The sequence below is a fragment of the Pimephales promelas genome, chromosome 15 (genome assembly GCF_988280905.1).
Source record: "Pimephales promelas chromosome 15, fPimPro1.hap1.1, whole genome shotgun sequence".
Taxonomy (NCBI): Eukaryota; Metazoa; Chordata; class Actinopteri; order Cypriniformes; family Leuciscidae; genus Pimephales; species Pimephales promelas.
In genome coordinates, this window is record NC_142783.1 from 21,708,803 (window position 1) to 21,735,987 (window position 27,185).

Genomic DNA, 27,185 nt, shown 5'->3' on the forward strand with positions numbered 1-27,185 from the left:
TGGAAACAGCAATTCCCTCCAGATACATAAATCACAAGAGAAGAAGCTAAACATTTCAGATTGGCTACCAACAGTACCGGGCAAATCTTATACACTGAAACCATTGAAAAGGGAATAACTAGTTTATCTGCCTTTTTATTGTTAAACTTCAAAATGCAAATTTACAACAGAAGACAAAGACACAAATTCCTTTATACACTCTTTTCCACAGGAACAGTACAAACTATTTCAATCATTTCTTTAAGACGTCATAGAACTGCTGTATATTCATATTATACCAGATTGTGCAAAAGATCCACCTTTAAAATAATTCAGTGAAAAGACATTGATAAGACAAAAACAAATCACAAATAAAAAAAAGCAGACACACACATACGCAGTTCCCTTATTGAAGTTCTAAAAATTAAATGATATAATCTTCTCGTGTGCTTGTCAGTTGTGGGAAAATAAAATAAATAAAATTACTAAACTAAAGGCAGTAAAAAAGAAAGGATGGTTAGAATATCAGGGCAATTCAGTACTACACTGAATAAAGTGTACAAGAACGTAAAAATTGATCAAAATGAGTTAAAGGAAGTACTGAACTGAATAACATTTAAAACAATACAGAGAAATAAAAAGAAAAGCACATATTAATGTGTGTGTGTATAGCAACCAGGAGTCAGTATTGACTTAAATCAGGAATGGGCAATTTCGGTCTTTAGCTCCTAAAGTTTAGCTCCAACCCTGATAAAAATGCACAGGCCAGCAGCTTTCTAGTAATCCTGTAGACATTGATTAGCTTGTTCGAGTGTGTTTGATAAGGGCTGGAGTTAAACTCTGCAGGAGAGACTCTTCAGGACCAAAGTTGCCCATTCCTGATTTACAGGCTCAGATTTCAAGTAGTAAAATGTGCAATTCTGCATTTCACAGAGTGAAAAGTACTCACATTTTCACAAACAGCACTCAAAAATAAAATCATAAACACATGTATCAGACATTAACAGTAAATCTACTGTTCTAAATACTGTGTATAAAAGACAGGTGAGTCTATTTTCTGCTGGAACATTTTCACACATAACAGGGCGATTCAATTCACCTAAACAAAAAAACCTGTAATAACTGCAGGAGTGGAGAAATAGGGAGCTTTTAAAAGGTTACTTTTTTATATTAAATGGGATTTTTTTTTGAAGAAACAATGACTTGATCTGTTTGTTTTTTTGTAGCTGTCTATGAACTGAATAAATGATGATGCCATAATGACTTTGAAATCTTTGAAAGGTGATTGGCTGATACCGTGTTATATTTGATTGGCTGCTGGAGTTAGAATGGAGGGGAACATTAAAACCCTGGCCTGCATGAAGGAGAGGTCAGGGAGAAGAGAGATGACCTTTGCTGCTTCCTCGCTTGTCTTTTCCATTTTTTCTGGCCTCCTGTCAAACACACACAAAAAGAGCTTTTTCTCAGACGTTGACCTTTCTAGCACTCTAGCAGTAAACAGGCATGTAGTTGCACTCAACATGTTATGGCATGCTAAGTATATGCAGTGCATGCATCTCACCTGGCTGTTGTAGTTTTCTCCATAGACTCCATGAGTTTTGTAAATGCATCTGCAATGTTGCGACCAGTGGTGTTTTCAATTTTAGCAGTAGTCAGTTCATATATCTCTGGATCAACACCTAAATAAATGGCGAAAAATAAAAACTAAAATAAAGGAGACACAAATATGCACACACACATTCAGTTATCATTTTGTTTAAAGTGCTTAAACCTTACAGTTCATTATACCATCAGTAACGACAATGAGATTACAGACAGGATCTCAGAAACAGTAAAATCAGTTCATGCGAGACTATCCTTTCTTCATAAGACTTAAAGAATTTCCCAGACAAATAAAAGCAAAACACTATCAATAGTGCATTAGATTAAAGGCAGAAAAACAGAGATACTCACACTGGCAGATACCGTAAGCAAGTCCAGAGAGCGTAAATCAGGGACAGAACACTAGAGTACGAACAAATGCTAAAGATGACAAGCTTCCCTAAAAAGTTGATTTTGAAATTACAGACACAAGGAAAAAGGAAGAAAAGAAGGTTTCACAGCAAGCCAGTCGAGGGGAACCCTTTCTGTTCTGACCTGGTAGTGGAGTGTCATTTTCACTATCTGAGCTACATTCATCCACAGGCCCAAAATAGTCCAAATTTAGCACTGAGATTCCACCATCTTGTGTTTCACATGAGAGCCACATCAATGACAACAAGACATGGAGGGTTAGTGTGTTGTTAGTAGCTCAGGATATTCACAATATATCAACACAAGTATATACAGTATATTACTGTTCAAAAGTTTGGGTTCTTTTTGGAAAGAAATTAATATTTTTATTCAGCAAGGATGTATTAAATTGATCAAAAGTGACAGTGAAGTGACTTGTACATTGGTACAAAAGATTTATATTTCAAATAAATGCTGTTCTTTTAAACTTTCAATTCATCAAAGAATTAAACACAAAAATATTGTGCATGACCAACTTTTTTTAAAATTTTGATAATAAGAAATGTAAGCATATTAGAATGATTTCTGAAGGATCATGTGACAATAGTAGTGTAGTGGCTGCTGAAAATTTAGCTTTGCCATCACAGGAATAATTACATTTTAATATAAAAATAGTTATTTTAAATGTTTTAATTTGCCTAATATTACAGTTTTTACTGACTTTGATTTTTGAAATAAATTCTGAATTTGACAGCAAATCTTACAGACCCAATCTTTTGAATTGTACAGTGTACACATGTACATAAGAGCAAGAAAAGGAAAAGGCAGTTCAGCACCAGAAAACTTTTATTAGGAGTGACAAAGCAGGAAAAGATTAGACTGGAGATGAAAGCAAGAGATGAACTGTCGTGTAATATATTTATTGACAGATTTAATAACCACTTGGTTCAACATAACTGGAAAAAATTACTATCCAGATAGAGCTCAAGGTCAACAATTTTGGTTAAAGAAATTTTCTTCATACCATTTAAGTTTGACATTTGCGACATAATGCTGATTATCACTGAAAATAATTGACTTATCCCTCAATATAAAAAGCTAAAATATCGAGGCGATTGCAATTGAAGGAAGCCTTAAAATACACAGCTTAAAAAACAAAATATAGCCACAAAATATAAAAACATAAAAAATTTTCAACAAAAATTAAATAAGGGATGAGTTGAAATTATTTTCTGTCATAATCAATTGTAACTGTCAACATACCACAAATGCCACAAATTCTGTTGACTGAGCTTGTAATGAATCCAGAACATTCCCTCAAGATTGAGAAGAAGTGGTATATCACAGTTTTGCAAGTTAAGTTGGTCAAAAAAGTGCATTAATTAATGTTTCACTGCTAAAAAGGACAACATCATACATTAAAAGACTGTGTAACAGAAATCACCACCTAATTAAATAATTTTAAAACAGCCTCTCAGTAAGTAGTAGCATCTGTATGTAAATCTTTGAAAATATGGTGGTGTTCCCTCTTTAATCTTAGCCAAAGAGGGCTACACAATGGCTTCAAGTAAGCACCAGCAGTAAGGTCAGCTATTCCAAAAAAGATATCTTTTTTAGTCAAACCTGAGACAGTAGCTGGTGCATAGGGACTAAATTGGTTGTCCTTTTGACAACACAACTGAGAATGTATTTAATATTGGGTAAAGTTCTCTTTATCTCAAGTCTTGCATATAATGGCAAGGTAATAAACAACTGCATATGAAGCTGCATACTTATAATCTGAGGTAGTACACTTCGGCCTCTGTGTGTACATGAGTGTGGACAACATAGTGACATGGACTTTCAGATGCAGAACAAGAGAGGAGATAGGCAAGACGTAAACACAAACTAACATATGAAAGGGAACTGATTATCTAAGATTAACTGATTTGTATCTTTGCTGAATGATGACTGAATAGTGTTTCACTTTTGAGAAGAGGAAAAGAAAAGAGTTTCCTGTTCTTTGGATTATAAATAGAATTTGGACCGTTACTTTTCAAACTGTTCTGCAAATGCTAGTTTGGTGTTAAATCAACATTGATAAAACAAACATACAGGAGAGAAACTTTTCTAAGTGGTGTCACTGGTGTGTGACATGTGAAGGAAACAGGAAGTTTGAAAAATGGAGAGAAGAGTGTGGTGAGAGAGTAAGGAAGTGCTCAGACAGGGATGATAAGCGAGACAGCATCAGGAGTAGGATTTCTGCCGTGAGTGGCGAGTGGCTTTTTCTTGAACTCTAGAGAAGGAGGCACGGCGAAAAGACGTACCGTCAATACTAATGGCCAAAGAGGACGCCACCTGCAGCACAACAAATGTAGTTTAGCAAGCATACAAAGTAGGGTAGTCGACTTTAATACTCTGCCAAGATGATTTGAGCTTGACGACGACTAGTCGCTGATCATGGCCTATAGAGGGCGCAACGGCAAGTCCACTTTTACGCTCCATTTCCAACAGTTAAAATGACAAATAAATAAATGCATACTCCGAGAGCACTCCACATAATATATTTGATTATACCATCTAGATGGTCAAAATTTATCAGGTGAATGCACGTTTTAAACAGATATTTGTACACATAAGTTATTCGCCGTTCTAAACTAATGCGCTGCTGCATTATAAAACACGCACACTGACAGTAGCCTATTTCTCGCATATCTCTTGCAGATCGTGCACACAGAAACATTAAGTAGCACTTAAATGTATTGTCTCTCTCATTAATGCATGTATATAAATGAAACCTTTACTGTGCTACCTTATCTGCATTTAGAATGAGCAAAAATCTGTTAAACATATAACGAACCAAAGACAAAAAAAACTGATAAAAATAAGCTGTTATGTAGGAGCGCTGTGTCATATGCAATAGCTGAGCACAAGGCAACCTATGTTCGAGACTCAGCTTGAGGTTAAGTCTTATTTGATCATTAATGACGTCATCAGCGACTAGTCGACTCGACTTTAATCACATAAATGTTCATTTAAAAAAAAATTGGTTGTTCAACCCCTTAATACAAAGTACATATAATCAACTTTTAATAGTGACAAAATGTCCAAGATTTACAGAAAGAAGATTAGATCATCATTAATATATCGGCATCTTTATATCTAGATAACTAATATCCATGTGCATCTCTGCGCTTCTCACCTGAGTGCATGGAATATTTCCACTCTCCACAGAAACAGAAGGGGAAAGTGCAGGGGAGGCTGGAGATTTTTGAGACTCTTTGGTGGGTTCCAGCATTCCCTGAGAAGAGGGACAGATGCTTGGTGAAAAAAAAAAAAAAAAAAAAATCACAAAAAGTATGATGCGCACTAATGTATCAAAAATATTAAGACTTTTATTCATCAAGAATACAAGTTAATTTAAACAGTCTATTGATAAAACAAACAGTTTTTCATTAAAACATTGATCATCACAACTGATAATAAGAAATGCTTAATGATCAGCAAATCAGCATAATTTATTTGAATGACTGAACTATGAAGGATTATGTGACTGAAGACTGGAGTAATGATGCTGAAAATTCAGCTTTGCCATCTCACAGGAATAAATTACATTTTAAAATATGTTAACATAGAGAACAGTTATTGTAAACCGTAATAATATTTCACAATATTATGTTTTTGCTTTTTGGGGTTTAGGGCTTCACTCACCAGTCCAGCAGCAAACATAGGCACGATCACTGGCTGCTGCTTGTCTCCAGTGAACAACTATTAGAGGGAAAAAAAAAAAATCAATCATGTAAATCACTAAAAAGAAAGGAATAGTAAAAAGTTAGTACTAATTAGTCACAACTAAACCCTGTGACTGTTTATTTATCAATGTTTACTGACTAGAAATATACTTCACATGAGAGAGAAACCAGCTGTAATCAACAATACTGCATGTCTATGAGGTATGTACTTTCAAGAACTCACAATATTCCTGATTCCTAGGCAATCCAGAAGAATTCTGTTACTATGGGAACCTGCCCACTTGAACTTAAGGCCATGACTGCTGTGGATCTCCTGAAGGTGGCACCACAAGGCCAATGAATTCCTGCCGAAATTAAAATGAAGTTATTTCCCAGGAACTGGTCGAACCAAACACACAGGATATATTTTAACTCCTATTAATAGAAACCGCCTCAGGTTAAAAAATAGAGATCAAGTTTCAAATAAGAAATATAGTCGCATTGTTACATATATTAAGTCACAATTACAACAAATGAAGTCACAATTGTGAGATATAAAGACTTATTTTCTACAGTGAGGATAGGTTTTCATACAAGCAAGCTCAAATATGCGACTATATTCTGGAAATAAGTGCAAAAAAGTCTTAGAAGCTTGTAGTCAAGATGAGACTCTTACTCCTGTGCCCTTTGCTCCTGAGGATTCTGAGCCTGCAGGAATTTGTGGAGGGGCAGAACCTCAGTGACCCCGCTGACATCAGGATGGACATCTAAAGGGAAGGCGGTTCTGAAGAGATGCTGTAATTTGCAGCAAAACTCAGCCTGTGAGATGAAAACTCAGGTTGGAGTTCATTTACATTTTATGTTTTAAAATCCGTCAATCAAACTGCAATTCATTTTAACAAAAATGGATTGCATGAATAATGATTAACATGTAAATGACTCACAGTGCTACCCTGGAGGTCACCACTAGAGGGCGATGTTGAAGTCTCAACATCTAGTTCTTCTTTACCCAGGTAAGTAGTCTGTTCCTCCCCAAATGTGGCCCATGAATCCTGATCCACTTTTGTGCCTTCATTGGGTCCAAATGCAGTCCAGTTGTCTTGCAACTCCTCCACTCCTCCAAATGGAGCTGCACTAAAGTCGGCAAAACTGTCACTGGGAGGCAGCTCAGAACAAAAAGCTCCTTCATCGCACGCTGCTTCCTCAGCCAGCTCGTCGTCCTCCTTGAAGTCCTTCAGGGTGTCCGTGTCACCAAACTCATCATCCGTGGAGCACCTGGACATCGCTGTGACAAATTCAGGAAATCCTTCTTGTGTTATAGATTCAGTCCGGCTGAAGTCCGAGAAACCCTGAGATGCATCTCTGAAAGCGCCAAAATCCTTGTTCGCCGTGTTTGCAAACGATCTATGAATTTCCCTTGTGTCTCCACTTATCTGAGTGTCAGAGATTAGATCTACATCCATGGAGGGGGCCGTCTCTGCTTCGGCTATGTCATCACAGTCCACAGACCCTTCATGTTGACCACAAACAACAAAGTTCTTCGTTTGTTTATGCTCACCTTCAGGTTCTTGTGCATCTCTACAACTAAACAACTTGGAGTCGCCACAAACCTCCAGTCTGACTTCCGTCTCTTCAGGTTCAGATGCTTCTTTATGGGATGAGTGATTGTTTGAATCAGGCAGGTTGTCCGTTTTGTTGATCAGCTGGTTTCCAACTAACACATCAACTACGTTGACGTCCAGTCCAGAGTGTACTTCAGTGTCCGTGCTTTGTAAGCAGGTGGAAAGAGCTCTGTCCAGCTCTGAATTTGCACAAGACTCACTGTATCCATTACTGAGGACGTGTCCATCACTTGAAATGCTGATTCGGACATCAGGAAGTATCGAGGGAGTGTTCTGACCATGTTCAGCAGAGAGTGCCTTCTGATCGAAGGATGACAAATTTGTGACCGTCTCAGATAATTCCTGTTCTGTTTTCTCGACACTGCTAATTGATTCTCCTACCATTTTTCTCTCGTTAGCCCATCCACTCTTCCCTGATACAGCGACATTCTGTATAGATTTGATGTACAGGTCAGGTGGAGATTCATCCAGCGCGTTTGATTGGTTGAATGTTGTGGGCGTGTCGATGTCTGAGGAGCTGAAACTGGATGACACTCCTCCGCCATCAAAACCCCCAAACTCACCAAAATCACCAAACTCATCCTCCTCTTCTTCCTCTCCAGCCTCATCCAGTGGAGGGGGAGAGGAAGAGTACAGACGGATGACATCGGGCTCCATGGTCCTCTTGCGCCACCTGTGGCCACATGCACACACACCCCTTGAAAAAAAGGGGAGAAAAGACAAAAACAATTATAGAAAACTTGAGAATGTTTTATTATCATTATTGGTCAAGAACAAAATTCGCTTTCATCCAGCAAAAAAAAAAATATAATAACAGTGACTGACCCCCCATTTAGCCGAAACAATCCCCTCTTTTGATTAGCATAGACACGCACCTTATTAGATATTATAATTAGACATTTTATACACATCTGCACCATGAAATGCTAAGAGCAAATAATACAACAGCCAAATTCACTAGCATCAGCAGTACATTTCTGATATTTCTGGATTTTGAAATTTATATATATATATATATATATATATATATATATATTTATATATATTTGAATTGAAACAAAAAAAAATTACATTTAATTTTTTTAAGAGAACTGTATCAGCTCTCTTTGTTTAGGAATGTTTCTTTTCCTCCTCTGAATTATAAGCCCTTATAATAGCCCAGTTTAAAGAAGTAAACACTTCTTAGCTTGCATAAGCACCAAAATGACCTGCAATTATTGACTAGGATCAAAGGATCTGACAGGTCTCACATGATGGTTAAAGTAAAAACAGCTACTAATATTTAACTGTTTGTCTACAGATTCATTACCCTGCCTGGTGTAGAGTATAACAGTGGTGCAATAAGGAAAATCAATAATAGTGGAAATATGCAAATTCACTTTTCACTAGTTTTAGTAGGTTTATGTTTCTTGATTCTAGTTTCTGACAACATACAATACTATTCTAGCTATGTTTCCATCCAAAAATGCGACTGTAACTTATGCACAAAATGGGAATATCACATAAAACATTTGCGAATAAAGCAGCTTTTCCATGAGTCGAAGAGAACAAAATCATCACTTCCAGGTAAATTGGCACTAAATATAATTCACACCAGGAAAGTTCACTAGTTCACTTGCTTTGGTCCGAAACAAATACAATGTTGATTTTTGTTTATTTGGTGTGGTTCGCTTCACACTGCCGTTTTTGCATGTGAACCAACATTTGTAAACAAAACCACATGTGTGCTAAGGTCATCCATTCATCGGACAGATTCGAACCGTACCAGGGTTTGTTTGAAACTGGTCCAAGACCACCTCTTCAGCTGAGTCTCAGTATAGTTGTTTGGTCCGCACCCAAGTTTTTAGTTGCTGTATTCACACCTGCCACACCAAGTGGGGGAAACGAACTTGAGTTTTATTCAATCGAGCCAAACAAGACAGGTATGAATACACAAATGTAGGAGAAGCCATTGTACATAATTATTTTCATATGTAATAAATTACTTGAGTCTCAGAGCGTACAGACGAAAACAAAAAACGCATTTCCGAGGAAGATGACTGCTGTTTGGGAACGCAATCGTGTAAGACAGTTCTGGAAGGTAATTATACAGAACCACTTTGACACCAGACTTCAATTTCATCAAAAGTGATTAAAATTACTACAGTGAATGAGTTTTTTTTTCCTTTTTATGAAATAAAGTGAGTATATTGCCTAAAAAACGTTTTTAAAAATCCTTAAATGACTTTTAGCATAAAAATGTAACCTAATGTTTTTGTTCGAAACAAACATAGACTGGTCAATCTCTGTATGACCACAGCAGTCTTTCCAGTTTGATCATGGGGGTACAAAAAATCCCCCCAAACTGGTTTTGTGGATGGTGCTGGACAACTATCCTAGTTATTTTCCTTTCAAAAAAACATTTAAATGGTGGATTGGGCTAAATCTGAATTTTAGGCAGTAGATGCATGGAGTTTTTGTCCTTCAGTGTTTGGACTCCAACTCGGAGTCTGTGCTGTTTGTCTCAGAGTACAAAGGAAGTGGATTGGGTTTCCTCATCAGTTTACATTCCCTTCAAAGAGGACATATCAGCATTTACACAGTGTGCATGTGTATGTGAGCGTGTCTGCTTGCCTAAGGCAAACAAAATACTCCAGTATATGGGCTAGTAATCAAACTATTTCAAATTATATTGGCCCAAAGTCACATCAGTGTACTTTTGTGCTTGTGTAACAAGACATCTACTGTATAGGGAAATTTCCAGACAGTGATTTTCCAGAATCAAAGAGCTTCTGTACAGTTTACGTGTAGGTAAGAGTGCACTTTAAACTTGACTACAAGTTTGTGTACCCTCTTTAAACACACACAAAAACCACAGTATATGCTACAGTTCAAAGGTTTGGGTGGGGGGTGGGATATAAATGAATACTTTAATTCAGCAAGGATTACTTAAACTAATCAAAAGTGATGGTTAAACACATTTATAATGTTCTAAAATATAAATAATTACTTCTATTTATCAAAGACCCCTAAACAATTTATATCGTGGGTTTCACACAATAATATTAACAATAATTATTATTATATTAATAATCATTACCAAACATACTTTTAAAGGATGATTCCTGGTAGATCATGTAACACTGAAGAATAAAGTAATGGCTGCTGAAAATTCAGCTTTTTCTCAGTATTAAATTATTACATTTTAAAATATATTCAAATAGAAAACTACTATTTTAAATTGTAGAACTATCACAAATTCTGTTTTACTGTATTTTGATTTAAAAAAATGCAGTCTTGGTCTCGGAGAGCATAAAACACATTTAAACTGACCCCTAATGTTTGAACGGTAGTGTATACGGGTCACATGAAGGTCTTGTTTAGTTACACTATCTTATGTTATAAGTTTCTCTAAGTGTTCATTAAACTCTGAGAGCCTAATACAAATTTTCTATTTTGAGTTACCAACTGTCACATGATTATAGATTATAAATGTGTAGATCTACTAGCTGTGAAAAATAGTGCCGATTTTAGCAACTTGACAGAACAGCTTTTATTTTCATATTGGAGACTGCTGTATAGTGTTAAATGAGAACTCTTTTCTTAAGTCATTAAGGCAATTTTTAAGTCAATCTTGATTGTTATACCTTTGAGGACCGTCTATAGAAAAAAAGAAAAAAAAAACTGGTGCTACACGGAGCTTCTAAAGCTAATACCCAGAGCTCCCACTCAGCTAAAACTGCAGTTATGGGGGCATATTCATAAAGAGTGTCTTTGTGCCTCTTAACAAACACAAAATGCAATTATGGGTAAAATATCTGTTCAACATGAACAGGGCCCTTACATGACAAAAAGATGCATTTAGGCATTGTTTAAATTCACCTTAATAGTGTTTTAGACAGCTAGCTGTTGTCTCGCCCCCATAATATATAATATGCCCCCATAACTGCCGTTTTAGCTGAGTGGGCGCTCTGGGTATTAGCTTTAGAAGCTCCGTGTTGTAAGAAGCAACAATCCGGTTCGTTTTTTTTTTTTAAACCTGCCCCTAACCTTACCCATATCCCACCTTGACAGCAGCAAATGTGTTTTGAGTTGCAATTTATTTTGTACACTTACACTTGCCTGTACTTGTGTATTTACCTAAGAAAGTACTGGGTAATATAAGGTAACTACATGGATTAAGGTTAGGTTTAGGGGTAAGTGTTCACAACATGAACACAAATGCCATGTATTTAACTTTTTTTGACACAAGCACATAGTAGTTGAAGACACTTTATATAAAGTAGAACCGAAATATGGATGTGAAGGCAAATGCATAAATGACTGTTTATAAATATAATGCCAATGAAAAGCCTCCTGTGTAATGCCTTTGAGTAGACATGGACATAATATAAACATCTAGATACCACGATAATGCAAATCAGGTGGCTTTCGCCCTCAAGCTTTATAAACAGACAGAGATAAACAGGCAGATATTGTGTATGGCTTTCAAAATTGCAAATTGAAGACTGTTTTCTTTTTCTTCTGTGGAACAAAAAAAAAAATTGCTGTTAATCCGATTACAAAAAAAAAGAAAAAAAAGAAGAGGCAATAAACGTAAAAGATGACTGCCTGCCTGACAGTCACTACTTGCGTTCATTGTATCTTTTCTTCATATAACGACAGTGAAGGACTACGACTAACATTCTGTTCCATGATGAGAAAAAAATGTATACCTTTCACTTGCACCTCGACAACAGGAAGTATTTTGAACGAGCTGTCAACGTCTGTTTTGGTATTATGACACGAGACGGCTGTCATTAGCCGGTCAGGTTTCTAATCCACTCAACGCCTCAGAACAACATCACAGGACAAAGCTTTAACACCAATGGAAAAATGTGTACTGCCATAGACGAAGTAACAAAATTGGTCATTGGACGCTACTGTCGTGAAATCTAACGTTAAGTGGTTTGACAACAATGCATGCAGCAGATTCTTCTTACCTTCACCTATACGCTATGGATGACCATGACGGACACTCAACCTGTTCAGCGAGAGGACAAGTTTCGTCTCGTCTTGTCTAGGTAAAGTTAAACCGGTTCTCACTGCCAGTTTCTGCGCTCATCCGGAGTTCCGTGTCCAACAATACGCAACCGGAGACCCAGGGACCTTTATCACTATGCAAGATCATAAAGAGTGATCTACCACCCCCTGTTGGTACGGAGCAGAGACACGACACCATGATGTCTATGCACGACACGAGACAACAATGAATACAGATAGATGGAATAAAAAATAAATCTTATAATAGAATACAGAAACATAGCCGTTACGGTTATGTTTTAAATTCCATGTTTTTGTAAGACATATTAGATGTTTCATTTATATATTATTTGAAATGAATTACCAATGGTAGTTTAAAATTCATGTTTGTAACCCCCGTTAAAATTGTATTTTTGTCCGTCAAATAATGCTGTTCAACCCTGCACCCACGTCAGTGAAAGAAAATGATCAAACAAATATGTTTATTTAATATAAGTGGATTTAAGATGATTATAATTAATACTAAACCATAATCTAGTCCCAAACATACTAAATTCTGAATATGCTTGAGGAATCTAGTCCATTTCATGCCATGTCTAATAAATATAAAAACATATAAATGTATCTGTATAAGTCCACCTGTATTTGTAAAAAATAACGATAAATATTTATTGGCAGGGCTGTCAATGTTGCACCAGTACCCTTCGTCTTCCGTCTTCCGTCCCACCTGGAGCAGGAGGCCCTTCACCATCACATGACCGCATGTGTGCGTACGCGCCGTGGCTGCCAGTGAACATGGCGGATGAGAACGCAGAAGCGGAGCTCGACTGGAGCGGCCGACACAGCCTGCTGCTCGACGAGGACACATTCTTCGCTATGGAGGGTCTGCAAGCCACCCTTCAGCAACTCGAAGCCGAACTTCGGCAGCAAGACGTTTCTGAAGAATCGTCCACGGAGTATTGCAACAACTTCTGCCAGGTACGCGCAGCCGAAAACGCTGCATGCATGCGAACTGTTTATGTGCAACATTTCAGAGCTGTGGCGGCTGGCGTTAGCTAACCAGATGCAACCGACCATGCGTTGATGTGATCTTAAAGCGTGGGCCGCTTAGTGAGCCTAATTACAAGCGAATTGTGTTGGCATGCACGCCCAATGACCAGCAAAATAAGAGTCGATGCAAGCTTTTAAGTTTCATTTTCTAATAGGTTGTTTTTAACGTTAGTTGGCTAATACTGTGGGTAGTGTGTTGCACGCTTCCCCATGCCCCCCGTATATGCGGATATAAGTTTGTGTTTACGATTGCGGATCTATGATCTGTAAGATCATGTATTAGCGATTTGGTTGTAAGGGCCTGCTGAAACGGCATTTCCATGTTTTGTTTGAATAACAGGTATATCTTGAACCGGGGTACAGCACGTTAGTGGGGTGGGGCTCGGTTGTTTATCTTGTGCATGGTCTGGTCTCATCTCTACCAACTTTGATGTCACGTGTTTCCTCGAGTCTAAATTCAGACCTCTTTGCATTCACACTGAGATCTATTTTTATGATTCGGTTTCAGTTCAGTTTTCGTTCACACTGTTGTTTTTTGGAACCAGCCCTCTTAAAAATTATTGTAATAAGATATTGATGATATTGTAATACTATTCTATTGATATTGTATAACTATTGTAATAAGTCATGAAGATATCAATCATGATACTGTTTTTAATATAAGACCTGAGTACAATTAGGCTACTCTGTAATTGCACTCCAGTACTGCCTGTCAAAGTTCACAGCCAGGGAACAGTGTATGTGTATGTTCCACTAAGTGTTTAGTGGAAACATTTTATTGATCTTTTTATTAAACATATTTTTTTATGTTTAATTCAAATATTTTGATTTGAAAATACTATTTTAAGGCAAATTTCAGTCATGTTGTATTGAGTATTGAAGGTGCAGTAAGCGAAACACTGTTGAAATTTGATGAGATATTTGATGAGAAACACAGCCTTGCCTTCATTCCTTGGCCTCCAAAATAACATAACATGCAATGCAACATGACTGGCACATCAGAGATCAGACTGTCATTCAGCAATTACAACAGCATATCTTTGTTCTTTAAAAGATAGCAAAACCAATGTTACTCACGTATCGAGCTAAAACAAAGCAACCTCTGTGCCCCCCCCCCCCCCCCCCCCACGTCCACATTAATCTGGAGACATTTGAAAACGGGGTTTTCGTTTAAAAATGCTCTCCGTCCACACTAGCGTTTTCAGGCATTTTCCGACGTTTCAGTGTGGATGAGAAATTTCTAAATTCACTTTACTGCGCATGCGTGAAACTTCACAAAAGCTCACTGAGATGATACAGATGGGAAAATAAATAATAATGTTATAGCACAATAATAGGATAATTTTATTTAGCAAAATATCTCACCATCACTGATGCGTCCAGGTCGCATTCAGTCATCATATGTTTGGTCTAAAACGCAAGGACAGCAGGTCTGTTTTGCCACAGGACAGCAAATGTAAGTACATTATCTGTCATCTTTGCAGTACTGTGCTATGAAGAATAGCACATATTAAGTAACATAGAAAGTAACATATTTTAGCAACAGTGTAAAAATTAATAACATAACAGGCACAATACTGATAAACATGAATATCTATTGGTACTACATGGATCACATGACTAAACTTACGTCATCGTTTTGAAATACCTCCGGTTTCACTGTCCACACTACAACGCGAAAACGGCGTTTTCAAATTTATCCACTTTGGACAGCGTTTTCCAAACGATACGTTTTTGTTGACTTAAAACGCCGTCTCAGTGTGGACGGAAGGCCAAAACGGAGAGAAAAATATACGTTTTCAAACGAAAAATATTAGTGTGGACATGGCCACAGGCAATGACTGTGTGAAACACAATTACTTTTCATCACACACACAAAACAGACTTTCAAAAAATATATACACAAAATAAATAGTTTATTTGCGGTGTTGATATAAATGTATAGCTCTTCCCAGAAATTGTTTACTGTACCTTTATTCTTGTTAGTACATTAATCTCAATTAATGTATCAAGGAAGTCAATGTAATTATATAAAAAAGTAAAGACTTTCACATTGATAGAAAAGATTTCTATTTCAAATTTAAAAAAAAAAATCATCAAAAAATCTTGAGAAAATGTATCATGTTTTCCACAATTTTACAAAGCGCAATTGTTTCTTGAGGACCAAATCAGCGTATTAGAATGATTTCTGAAGGATTATTACACTGAAGTGACACTGAAGATATGGTTCTTTGGCCAGCTTTGCCATCACATGAAAAAAATAATTATATTATTTTTTAATAAAATATAAAATAATTATATATATTGTAATATATCATAATATTACTGTTTTCTGTATTATCACATGACCCTAAAATTGACTAATTCAAAAAACTTAAATGGTAGTGTATTATGTATTATGCTCCTTGTTCTATCTTGCATTGAAAAAGCTTCACCTTTTGTCATCATGATTAATGTTGTAATGTAATGGCAGAAATGATTCGGGATTATGCAAATGTCAACATAAGAGAACTCAGAGTGCATTGTATTGCAATACATGCTAGTATTAACAAGCCATAATCGCAACACTAACCAAGTTTGATTGTTTAAAAGGGTTTTTTGAATGTTTGGAACATTCTCGCATCAATATTCAATGCAAACTGCATTCAGACAATACACAAAATTCAGACAATGAACAAAAAATTGGTCTGATAGATTAATGAGCCAGGGTTTCAGGGGCCTCTTTTCAGTTTGAAAAAAGTTTACCTTTATAAAAATATTTTGCGGTACCGGCTATGTTAAAATGATTACGCATTGCGTTTTTCTTTTGTTGTTGTTGTCATGGTTAAAGATTGAAAACTGTTATTTGTGACAGCACATGTCAATCATGCAAAGACTTTTTTTGTGTGTGTGTCTATAACACCATAATGCAAAATTTTCAGTGTTGGTGCTGAACGTGTAATTTGGTCATAACAAGCACATTAAAAGTATCCCATTGGGAACCTAGAGGCCCCATTTAGGAGACTACATTTGAATCTCAGCTCAGCCTCTTTTCCTCAGCTTCACTGTTGCTGTGGCAACCGATCCAGCAGGACTCTGTCCTGACTCCTGACGGATATCACTTTCCACACAAACTACCTGTCTGCTAGGGCATACTTCTTGTCGATACGAGTATCGATACAGCTGCTTCTCTATCAATTCTGCAGCCTGTGCTCAGCAGTGTACCTCGCTTAATTTGAATACAAGAACAGCGTTTACAACAAAGTGGAAATTTGCTGAAATTAGCCTAATTAAAACAATATATAAATATATATAGGCTAGCAGAAAGTTTAATCTGTCCCTCAGAGGAACAAAATAATCCCTCAATCAGAGCTTCAAACTTGTTCAAAACGGTAATGAGCGTTTTACTTTTTCTCAACCTACCAAGCATGTGCACACGATCTCTTCACCGTGGATAAAATCGCTGGCTTTCTGAAAACACCGGTAAGCTTGCAGTTTAGTGATCTCCAGTTTGATATTCTATTCACAGAAAAGTGTAATTCGTTAATACAACCACTTCTGTCCTGATTTTTTTCAAAGGGCAGTGTCTGTGGGTGGGTAAATGTATGGGTTTTTTCAGCTCTTTCGATCTAATGGACAAAATAAGCTCACGCCATTTCATATGAACATGCCCGGACAAGACGGCAAAACATATGCAGCTGCAAACAGTTGCAAGACCATTTTCAGCGCTGTGAGTGTGTGTGATAGAAATCAGGAATGGTGAGAGAACATTGTGCTTGGTACGTTTTCATCTTCAAACCAAACTTTGGTCTTAACGCCAATAAAGTTTGAATCCTGTCTGGCTAGCATGCTTCCCATAATGTTTATGCATTAAATCACAAGGCTGAGTTGGCGGTCTTTTGTGGCTGTTCGAACCCATTCAATCACTTAAGCGTCTACACTAAAGCAATCCGGTCGATACACCTTTGGAAGTGGTCTGAAGTGGACAAGCTCTAAATGTTTTAGAACAGTGCCTTTGTTAGTTTGAATCCAATGAGGTAAATTTTATAGTCTTCTGAAACTGCAAATTGCTATTGTCATTCTATACTTTGTACTTTTTACTATTTGCTAGGCTTTTTTGACATTAGCTGAATAATGATCTAACACAACGATTTTTTTTTCTTCACTCAAGTGATAGTCTCAGAAGAAAGCATCCCAGCTGCTCTGGGCTGACACTTGTTAACAGGGCTATACCCAGTTACCCAGAGGGATACTCTCCTAATCTTAGTCGTAGAGGTTAAATATGGCATTTCCTTGCTTGTTCTCTATAATAAGGTATCAGCTGGGATTTAACATCCTTGAGGCTTGATGTTTGTGAAAGGAGAGTTTGATTGTGTTGGCTACATCAGGAATGATGAGGCTATCTGGAGTTGCTCTGTGCTCTAGTTACATCTGCTTCCATCCCTAAGGTCCAATCAGAGCATCCCAGCACAGATGGAGTGCTGTGGAAGTGTTGTATCTGGGGTTTCTCATCACATCCTCCCTTGTGTGGACCCGTAGGTTTTTGGTAAAGACAGTATGCTAACAACATGTTAGAGCCAGGCTCTCAAAAGACCCTTGTCAGCACTCTGCAAAAGTCAGGCCTCATCCACCTTGGTCTTGTTTTTTTAAGCATAATATACTACCATTTAAAAGTTTGTGGTTGGTAAGATTTTTATTTGTTATTTATTTTATTTGCCCGAAGATAGTTATTTTAGTCGATAAAGTTTTAAATGGGTGGTATAATGCCCTTTTCACAAGATCTAAAATAAGTCTCTGATGTCCCCAGAGTGTGCATGTGACATTTTAGCTCAAAATACTCCACAGATATTTTTATATTCACCTTATTCTGCTCTAAACAATGTGCGCTGCCATAACAACGACTCCAGTTGCCAATTTCCGGTTCGATTGTTTTATTATATCACAGATAAAAACAAAATGAACCTTTTTTTTTCTTTCTTCATAACTTTCAAAGGATAGCTGATGCATGACTGCACAATCTCCCTAATCCAGCAATACATGAAAATAAAAGCGAATATTTGAGGATTGAGTCTGATGTGGAATTTTAATATTTTGATATTTTAGTCTGATGTGGAAGCAAAATGGCTTTAGGAAAAAAAAAATTTTTTTTAGTTCAAATTGTTAAACTAAAATTGTTCACAGTAATAATAATAATAAAAAAATTACACAACCAACCACCCAGTTGTTTGCGATTTAGACTATGTAAATAGAAATGTAGAAATGTAAATCGACATAAATGCTTCTGTTTCCATGCGGACTTGTCGATTTGACGCTCTGTTAAGAATGTCTTCTGAGTTGACTGATCTTACTCCCAGATAACTGTTGAAAAAAGGTGAATAGAAACTTCAAAGATACTTGTGTTTTTTAATATCCGTTGGACCTCTGAAGAGCAGTAAATTGGACTTGACTTGAGTGTGGTGTTAAAATGGCTTATTTTTATGATCTTGTTTATTTGGTTATTCTTGTAGGTTCTAATGCATTACGCTGGGAGCAGGAATTCAGTGGAACACGGATTGCCTCTATTGGAAGTTTACTGTCTATCAATCAACTGTTTTGCTGCTGCCAGGCCATATCTCACAAGCGACTCCCCCAATGTTACCCTTGTGCTCAAAAGACTTGCATTGTAAGTGCTATTTTTAGGATCATTTTTTATTTTCATACACATTCAGAAACACAATTTAAATTTTGTCAAGTTGTCTGCTGGCTCACTTGTTCTTAAAAAAACAGTATACCTTTTAAAACTATGTTGACAGAATTATTTCCAAATGTTGTGATCATCTGCAGGAGTTGCCTTGAATTGTTGTTGTCTGTGCCTCAAAATGAAATACCGATGGATGCCTGGCTGCAGTTTCATGGTTCAGTTCAGGTAAGATATATCAATGAATTTGTTCTCCAAGATAGATCAAAAGTTTAATTCAGACTGAATAGAAGTGGCATGTGGCGTGATTAAAAATTTATGGATCCTTAAAGAATTAAAGGCTGACCTATATGTAGTAGGGGTGTAACTGTAAATGTATACATCACGGACGTCACGGTTCGGTGTATTCGTTTTCATGCATAAATTTGTACAAAAAAAAATTAAAAATAAAAATAAATTAATAAAGAAGATGCAATTTTATGTTTAGTTTTCTCCCCCTGTTGCTCCGAACCGTCATGTTTGTGTACCGCCGTTACAACTCTATGGTAGCATATTTATGTATTTACATGCTTCATGATGCATACAGCATAATAAAGCCACTGAAATAATAATTTGGATGTACAAAATCTCACTGTACTTGTACAATAAATGGTTTTCTTAATATATTAATTTGCATTTATTTTAATGTATTTATAATTATTGAAAGGGCCTGCCATTTATGGTTTGACTTTTTAATAAAGTTCCGCCAAATGTTGCCTGTCCCCTATTAAAGACCCCTGTCGCAGACAGTGTGTACTGGTGTTCAGTGAGCTAAGACAGGCTTGTACTGTTTGTGTACTGAACAGAAAATATGGGACATACATTTTTCAGTGGGAATCTGTATAGCAAGTACAGTCACCCTGGACAATACAGAAAAAAAGACAGTAGCATTTGATCTAACATTCAGTGTGCGGTTTCTGGAAACTATTTGCAGGCAGATGCTATAGACTTTATATATTTTTCAATGTGTGGTTGTGCTCTTTACAGGCGGCCCATGAGGCCATGCTGCAGTATGGCAGTACAGATTTGCATGCCCTTCTGAACATCACAGGTGAAGGTGGAGCTTGGAATAATCCTGTCATGGTCTCGCTTCTTACCGGTCAGCCCACTGACCCAGATGAGGGTGAGTAACACTATAGTATTGCAGTTTTGTTCATTGTGCCCACAATATGGGTTAACTATCTCAACATGTCATTTCGTTTTCTTTGATTGAAAGTTTTATTTTTGGTTTATTGAGAGATGTGGACCAGCTGACATTTTATTACACAAAATATCTAAAAGTAAAAACTGAAGTTTAACCAGTTTAAGGGATTTTTAATAAAGTATGTGATGTCAGACCTTACAACAATGTTAATATCTCCATTAAAACACAGTCAGCTGTTTATTTACCATTGCCTTCCTCTGGAACAGTGAATGCCTATCTTGCTTTGGAGGGAGAAGGTTTTATGGAAATGCGGATCAAACACTTGGAAAAAGTAGGGGAGGTAGAGAAAGCACTGATCCTCAACAAAGCCTGTGCTAACTGTAGCCTCCTGCCTAGTCAGTCCACTTTTCGCCAAACCTTTGTCACCCAACTGTGCCAGATGCTGCCTGGTGAGGAAGCTATTTTAGAGGTAAAGTATACAGTTTTACTTAAAGATTGTGTCTGATATGGTTGAACTTCATCATGGTGTGTTTGTTACTAAACTAAATTATATTATCATCTCTCCCTTTGTCTATAAGATTTCTAGAATAGATGCAAAAGATGTCCTGGACATTATTTGCAACATGGATTCTGAGGGGGATGAGAGCACAGCCTTCATCCTGTGCACTACATATTTTACACAGCAGCTACAGCAAGACAGCTTGTACTGTTCCTGGTGAGGACCTTTTATAACCAAAAATCAAGCACATCCTGATTTTTCATTCATGCATGTTTCTTTATTGCTCTAAAGTGTCAATATCTTAAAGCAGCAAATATGAGAGAACAAAAAATTTGGCATGCACATTGTGTATCTGTGCTAATAAAATGAGCAATCGTACCGTTTTTACTGCAGGGTATAGTGATACATTTTTAGTACTGTCTGGTATATCGTGCAACACTAGGGTGCACAGATATATTTTGGCGTGAAGGCCATAAATGGGTGTAATTGTTTGCTTGGATGTCTTCTCTAATGAAGCTTTATTTTCTATGATGTCTGTCAGGGAGTTAACCCTCCTTTGGAGCAAACTGCAGAGAAGAATTGATGTGTCCCTTGAATCATTTATTGAACGGTGTCTCCAGTTTGCAGCCATTGCCAGGACTATCTACCATCTCCTATTCCTAATTCGTGTGATTCAGACAGAGGTAAATAGACATGTTTTCTTCCTCATTTGGTTATCCCTTTAATGTACACTAAGCTTTTTCTGAATTTTTGTTTGTTGTATTTTTCAGGCAATGCAGCTTGGCCTAGCAGTGTCAGTTGACCTATGTGTGAAGGCTCTTCGGCTTCCAAAGCAAGATGACGTAGATGCAAAAACAATGGTCTGCAAAGCTATTGTCTGTCTCCTGCCTGAAGATCTGGAGGTGATAAGGGCTTGTCAACTCACAGAATTCCTCTTAAGTCCTGCCCAGGAAGCCTTTGATGTCCTTGAGGAGCTCTACACACGCCCTGATCAAAAATATGATGAGGAGAATGCCATTATTCCAAATTCTCTGCGTTGCGAGCTTTTACTTTCTCTGAAAGCACATTGGCCATTTGACCCTGAATTCTGGGACTGGAAGACATTGAAACGCTACTGTGTTCAGTTACTGGGGCTGGAACCTGAGGAAGAAGTAGAGGATGAAGAAGCACCCGAGGAGCTGTGTAATCTTGGAGCAGTTTTGAATGAAGACGTTGGGAAGGAGGGAGAAAATGAATGTAAGGTTAATGCATTTAGCAGCACTGAGCAAGAACAGAGAGTGGAAGAAACGGAAATGGAAAAGGGAGAAAAAGTCTCAAAGAAAAAAGACTCTCAAGACGTCTCTAAGAAATCCGACATGCATCAGAAGGCTAAATTTATCTGCCAGATATGCCATAAACAAGTGGTGGAGACGCGAATCTGTCACCATGCCAGAAAACACATGGAAAATGACATGTGGACATGTCCTGTGTGTCTACAAAAGTTTAAAAGTAAAAAGGAGTTTGCGCTCCACTCCAAAAAACACATTCAAATTCCTGCAAAGGGTCACTGGAAAAAGAAAAAAGTGAAGAAGAAGGTGGACCTGCAAAATTATTTCAAGGAGGATAGTTTGGATGAGCTAGAGCCTGGTCAAATTCCTTTAGACCCTTCTCTTGCCATGTACTATCAGTCCACCCATGACCCTGTTGTATTAGAACATATATTAGAGCAAGCTGCCAGTGTGCCTGATAAGCAAGTAGACGATGACTATATTACATTTGACTACATCAACGCATACTTTAAGTTACAGGATCGTGATGTTTACCAGTGTCCAGCCACTAACTGCTCAAGGAATTTTAAACTTTTTAAGTACTTGGGTGTACACATAAAAAATGAGCATGGTAGTGAAGACCCCAATTTGAAACATTATCTGGAGATGAAAGACCGCCGGGAGAAGTGCACTTTCTGCCGAAAGACCTTCATGACAGCCTATCACCATCGCCAGCACCGGTGGGTCCATTATGGAGATGATCCTTACATATGTGTAGTCACAGGATGTGGTGCCCGTTTTGATACCACCAATGAACTTATAGCACATAAGCATAGTCATGGGTTCCGCTTGTCTTACAGCTGTGAGTTGAAAGGCTGCAGTTTCTCTTATTGTGACCTTGGGCAGCTCTACCACCATGAGGCGCAGCACTTCCGCGATGCAGCTTACACTTGTACCAGCGCAGGGTGCAAAAACTTTTTCTACTCTCGCAGGGAATTCCTACAGCACTTGGCCACTCATGACATCACTTTCACTGAGAAAGACTTTGAGACGCAGAGAAAAATGAGAATGAAACTCTTGCTTCCAGTTGTAGAAAGTGACTTGGGTTCTGGGTCAAAGGCAGAAGTAGAGAATGGTGTCCAAAAGGTTGGTTCAAGTTCTTCACAGCTCTTGGCGAACAGTGAATCTAAGGTCTCGTTGACGTGCGTTGCTGTTTGCTTTGATGGGAGAAAGTTTACATGTGGCTTAAAAAAGTGTAAAAGGACTTTCACTACTGCAAGAGAACTCCAGAAGCACTTAAAAATTGCTCATTCAGGTGAGTTTAACGAGGAGGATTCATTTTGCAAGAAGAAAGTACAAGAACAACATTCAAAGACTCAAGCCAATGAATTGCATCAAAGTGGCCAGGATAAGACTCCAAAAAAGGCATCTACAGAGGAATCCAATCACAAAAAGGATATCTCGCCTGCTCCTGAGTCTGTAGATTGTGATGCAACACTTTCAAATGTGGAACTCTGTGAAGCATTTACCGAAATCATGCTTGGATTAAGTCAACTAAGCCTTAATTCTCCCAGCACTAGATATGCAATGCGTAATTCACAGAGCACTTGCACACCTACCTTGAATGCAAGGTCACCTGCCAAAGCAGCTAACAACAAAAAAGAGGTGAGATCTCATGTAGTGAGTAGTGATTCAAAGAGGCTGTCAAGCAAGTCCGAATTGCCACAAACACATGACTACATTAAAGACTCTGAGAAGGAGCAACCGCAAAGCGAGCCCCCAACCAAGCCTTACACCTGCGAAGCCAAAAGTTGCCACTACAAGAGCGTTACCTGTTGTGGTTTAATGCAGCACTACATTAAAATTCATGGATACTCTGAGGAGAAAGTGCAACAGATGGAGGTGTTTCAATCTGAAACACTTGAGCCTCTCAAAACACCTGATGTCACTGAAGATTCTGTTTTGGGGAACAATCAACCCCAAAGTGAGTTCCTTGTGCAGGCTACAATCAAACCTTACACCTGCGAAGCTAAGAGTTGCCACTACCAAAGTGCTACTAGTCGTGCTTTAATGCAGCACTACATTAAGATTCATGGTTACTCTGAGGTAGCGGTGAAAGAGATGGATGTGTTTCAATCTCAAATATTCAAGCCTTTCAAGTGCCATCTCTGCTCCAAGAGCTACAGAAACAAAAAAGAATTGAAGATCCACTTTATACAGATGCATCACATGAATAAAGCTATTGTTGAGCAGATGAGCTGCAGTTTTAAAAGGAGACTAGTTGATAAAGCACCTGTGTTGTCATCTAAAATGAGGAACAGGAAGAAGTCACAATCTTTGAAGATGGATGACATTAAAACCAAAATACGGGACAAACACCTTTGGCAACAGAGATGCCAAAAAAAAGATTATCAGTTGTGGAAAAGAAAACTAGATAGAAAAAATGGACAAGTTAAATCTGAAGAGAAAAGGCAAGTCCCTTCTGAAACTGATGCTGATGTAAACCACGAAGCAGTTGATGTTAGGGGAAGCCGTCGCTTGGTAGCAAAAGGGAATCTGAGCCACATCCTCACTAAATACAATAAACCCTTTCATTGCGTGCATAAAAACTGCAATGCTGCCTTCGGTAATCAGAATGCCCTTGTTGGCCACCTTCAGTTAGTGCATCACTATAACCGCTCACAGTTGTGCTTCCCATGTGAACACAAAGGATGTGATAAGCAATTTAACAACTTGTCTAGTCTTACTAAACACTACCGTAAAGAGCACAACTTCAACAGAAAGAAAATTACATCAAAAGTGTCCTGCAAATCTAAGAACATACCAAAAAGACAGATGACCTCATCAGAGGAGCCCATACCAAGGTTCAAGTGTACCTATGCTAACTGCAATGAGTCGTACCATCTCAAAAGCAGCCTCTTGCGTCACACAAATCAGTTTCACCAGAACCCCACTCCACTGAATCCAGCTGCCACCTCTGTGAACAGCAAGTTCAAAATGAGCTTTAAAAAGCATGTGTTCTATAGGCACTGTGATCCATCTGATTCCCTTGTTGTGCGACTCCAGAGTACACCTAAAAAAGAGTCAAATAGTGGATGCCAAACGAAGTTGATCATCTCGCCTTCTTCCCAGGCAACGAAAGATTCCCAAAAGCTGCCTCTCAAGCAACCTTTGAGATGCTGCATAGAGGACCAGGAAATCGCTCCATCTGAGGAGAACTTTGAGTCCATTGAAGGAAATGCAGAGGAGATGTTGGACAGGGTACCTAAGACACAAACTATCAAAAAAAAAAAACGATTTGACCAGATTGTCTTCCGAACACACGAGGAGGCTTTGCAGATGTGCCAAGACCGCTGCCTGTCTGTAGCCTTTCCTTGCATGTTACAGAACTGTGACTCTGTTGTAACTAGAATGAGTAGTTTGAGTCGACATTATATTGCGGTTCACAAACTTACACGCGGACAGTTCACTGATAATAAGGACAAATTATGTTACACTGCAGAAAAGTTAGAAGAGATTATACAAAAAAAATCTGCTGTGCCTGCTATACCTGATTTAACAAGGATTCCAAATGGCGTCCTCAAGATGGAGTATCAGTCTGAGCCTGCGACCCCAGGTGGCCAGTCACTGCCAATGAGCCTCCATTCAATCAAAAACAAATCAAAGGGACATGAAGTAACTGAGTTTTCAGGGGAGCAACACCCCGACACAAGTTTGCTTACTGCAGCTGAAGGTTTGCTCTGTGGCTCCCCGAAGTCAAGCGGGCACCCTGAAGAGCCTGTTTCTGAGGAGAGTCCAAGCAACAAAGACAGGTCAGACTCTGAGTTAACAGCACCTCCCCTTATTCGACCTCCACCACTTGACCTCTCACCACCCTCTACTCTCAGAATTGCTGTTGATGAAAGTTCATTTGAACCCTCTGATAAAGACAGTAAATCTATTAACATTCCTTCTACTGTTTCCATATCAGTTCCCACCCCAACTCGGCAGCCCCTCAGACGGAGGAATGAACTCTCCGAACCACCACCGCCAGTCCCTCTTTCGCCAAACCCAAAGGATCCTGTAGAGCACAGTCTAGCACCACGAACTTTTGACATTGCAACTTACAAACCTATGGGCTTTGAGTCCTCGTTCTTGAATTTCATTAAAGAGAAGGAGGAGATCAAATGTGAAAAGCCGTGGGCTGCAGTAGTTACTAATCCTTGTCTCAAACCTGATCCACCTCGACGCAGAGATTGTTTCAGACGGAACTGCTCGGTCAAAGAAAACACTCAGAGAGGAGCCCCCATCTCTCGAAGCCGCAAGTTTCGGTCATCCCCTCTGAGGCACTTGATCTCTAAAGGAGAGTGTACCTCTATCCAGAATCTCCGTCTGATTTTGGAGAGGGCTTTAGCGGGCTGTGGCGACCAAGCTATAAAACAGCTTCAGTTCTTGAAGCCTGTGGTGGTTCTAGAGAGGCCAAAGTCCTTTGCCTCCATTCTTGATCTCTTACCCTCTGAAACTAAAGCATAAACTTTTGCTGGGCAAAAAGGCAGTAAAACTCTTGTCCACCTTTTTTATTTGAGAGACTTTCATAGTATTTTTTATATTATTGATACAATTTTGGTTTTTTTCTGCCAGAATTAGGTACCTTGATTGTTAAGTTGTGAATGTTTATATCTGTAAATAAGGTCAAATAAAAAAAGAACAAAAAAGATTTTGAAAATACATATTCTATTACTTGTGTTGTTTACACATCAGACCCATAGCTGAAAATGACTCAACAGGATCCATTTTAAGTTTAGTTGGTTTTATATATACTATGAAAATACATAGACATTTAGAATTGGAAATAAATGTATTCAAGATACAAAATTGAATAGGGACAGCATTGCTTGTTTATGAGCCTTTCAAAAAGTTTCAGAAATCTTTGAATAGGAGATAGGCCTACATGTTGATATTCATCCTCAGATGGCAAGCCCAAAAACACTAACTATGCTGTATATGGTTTTATTCTCTCACCGTATTGTGCAGCTCCCTGTGGAAAATAAATCAATGTCATTAAAAAAATATGTATACATTTTTCGATAATAATTGGAGTATTTAAAGTAAGAAATGAAATCTGAAGTACTTGCCCGTTCTTACATGTCTTACCATCTTTAGTGTTGTCCCAGAAACTCGAGCTGGCAGTGTGCAAAGAGTGGATTTGGGAAAAAAACAGGTTTGTTAACCGAAGTATTATTGTTGTTTAAATTGCCTGTTACCAT

General features: G+C 38.1%; 2 protein-coding genes across 6 annotated transcripts; one reads left to right on the top strand and one right to left on the bottom strand.

Moving 5' to 3' along the window:
• Window positions 1-115: 115 nt before the first annotated feature.
• Window positions 116-13,125, bottom strand: aftphb (aftiphilin b). Of its 4 annotated transcripts, none has more exons than XM_089120355.1 (11): window positions 13,006-13,125; window positions 12,265-12,472; window positions 6,626-8,000; window positions 6,358-6,500; window positions 5,926-6,046; window positions 5,662-5,718; window positions 5,153-5,251; window positions 4,278-4,308; window positions 2,116-2,208; window positions 1,541-1,658; window positions 116-1,412 (listed from the first exon to the last, which is right to left on the bottom strand). In XM_089120355.1, the coding sequence occupies exons 3-11, from the start codon at window positions 7,958-7,960 to the stop codon at window positions 1,280-1,282; spliced, it is 2,130 nt and encodes a 709-aa protein (XP_088976481.1). In that variant the 5' UTR covers window positions 7,961-8,000; window positions 12,265-12,472; window positions 13,006-13,125; the 3' UTR covers window positions 116-1,279. The 4 variants fall into 4 exon arrangements, with proteins under 4 accessions (XP_088976481.1, XP_088976479.1, XP_039508785.2 ...); XM_089120353.1 differs by lacking the exon at window positions 2,116-2,208 and adding an exon at window positions 9,069-9,165; XM_039652851.2 differs by lacking the exon at window positions 2,116-2,208.
• On the top strand, window positions 13,067-26,648 carry rlf (RLF zinc finger). 2 transcript variants are annotated; one of them, XM_039652563.2, is made up of 9 exons: window positions 13,067-13,282; window positions 18,841-18,995; window positions 19,157-19,238; window positions 20,037-20,172; window positions 20,460-20,662; window positions 20,772-20,908; window positions 21,234-21,375; window positions 21,463-25,751; window positions 25,910-26,098. In XM_039652563.2, the coding sequence occupies exons 1-9, from the start codon at window positions 13,067-13,069 to the stop codon at window positions 25,947-25,949; spliced, it is 5,400 nt and encodes a 1,799-aa protein (XP_039508497.2). In that variant the 3' UTR covers window positions 25,950-26,098. The 2 variants fall into 2 exon arrangements, with proteins under 2 accessions (XP_039508497.2, XP_039508413.2); XM_039652479.2 differs by having other exon boundaries at window positions 21,463-26,648.
• The last annotated feature ends 537 nt before the right edge of the window (window positions 26,649-27,185 follow it).

Coding starts and splice junctions, on each gene's coding strand:
- aftphb (XM_089120355.1), bottom strand. CDS start 7,960: ATGGAGCCCGATGTCATCCGTCTGTACTCTTCCTCTCCCCCTCCACTG. Junction 6,047..6,357: donor CAGGAGCAAAGGGCACAGGA/GTAAGAGTCTCA, acceptor TAATTTCGGCAG/GAATTCATTGGCCTTGTGGT. Junction 5,719..5,925: donor GCCTAGGAATCAGGAATATT/GTGAGTTCTTGA, acceptor TCCCTCTAATAG/TTGTTCACTGGAGACAAGCA.
- rlf (XM_039652479.2), top strand. CDS start 13,067: ATGTGTGCGTACGCGCCGTGGCTGCCAGTGAACATGGCGGATGAGAAC. Junction 19,239..20,036: donor AGTTTCATGGTTCAGTTCAG/GTAAGATATATC, acceptor TGCTCTTTACAG/GCGGCCCATGAGGCCATGCT. Junction 20,909..21,233: donor GACAGCTTGTACTGTTCCTG/GTGAGGACCTTT, acceptor GATGTCTGTCAG/GGAGTTAACCCTCCTTTGGA.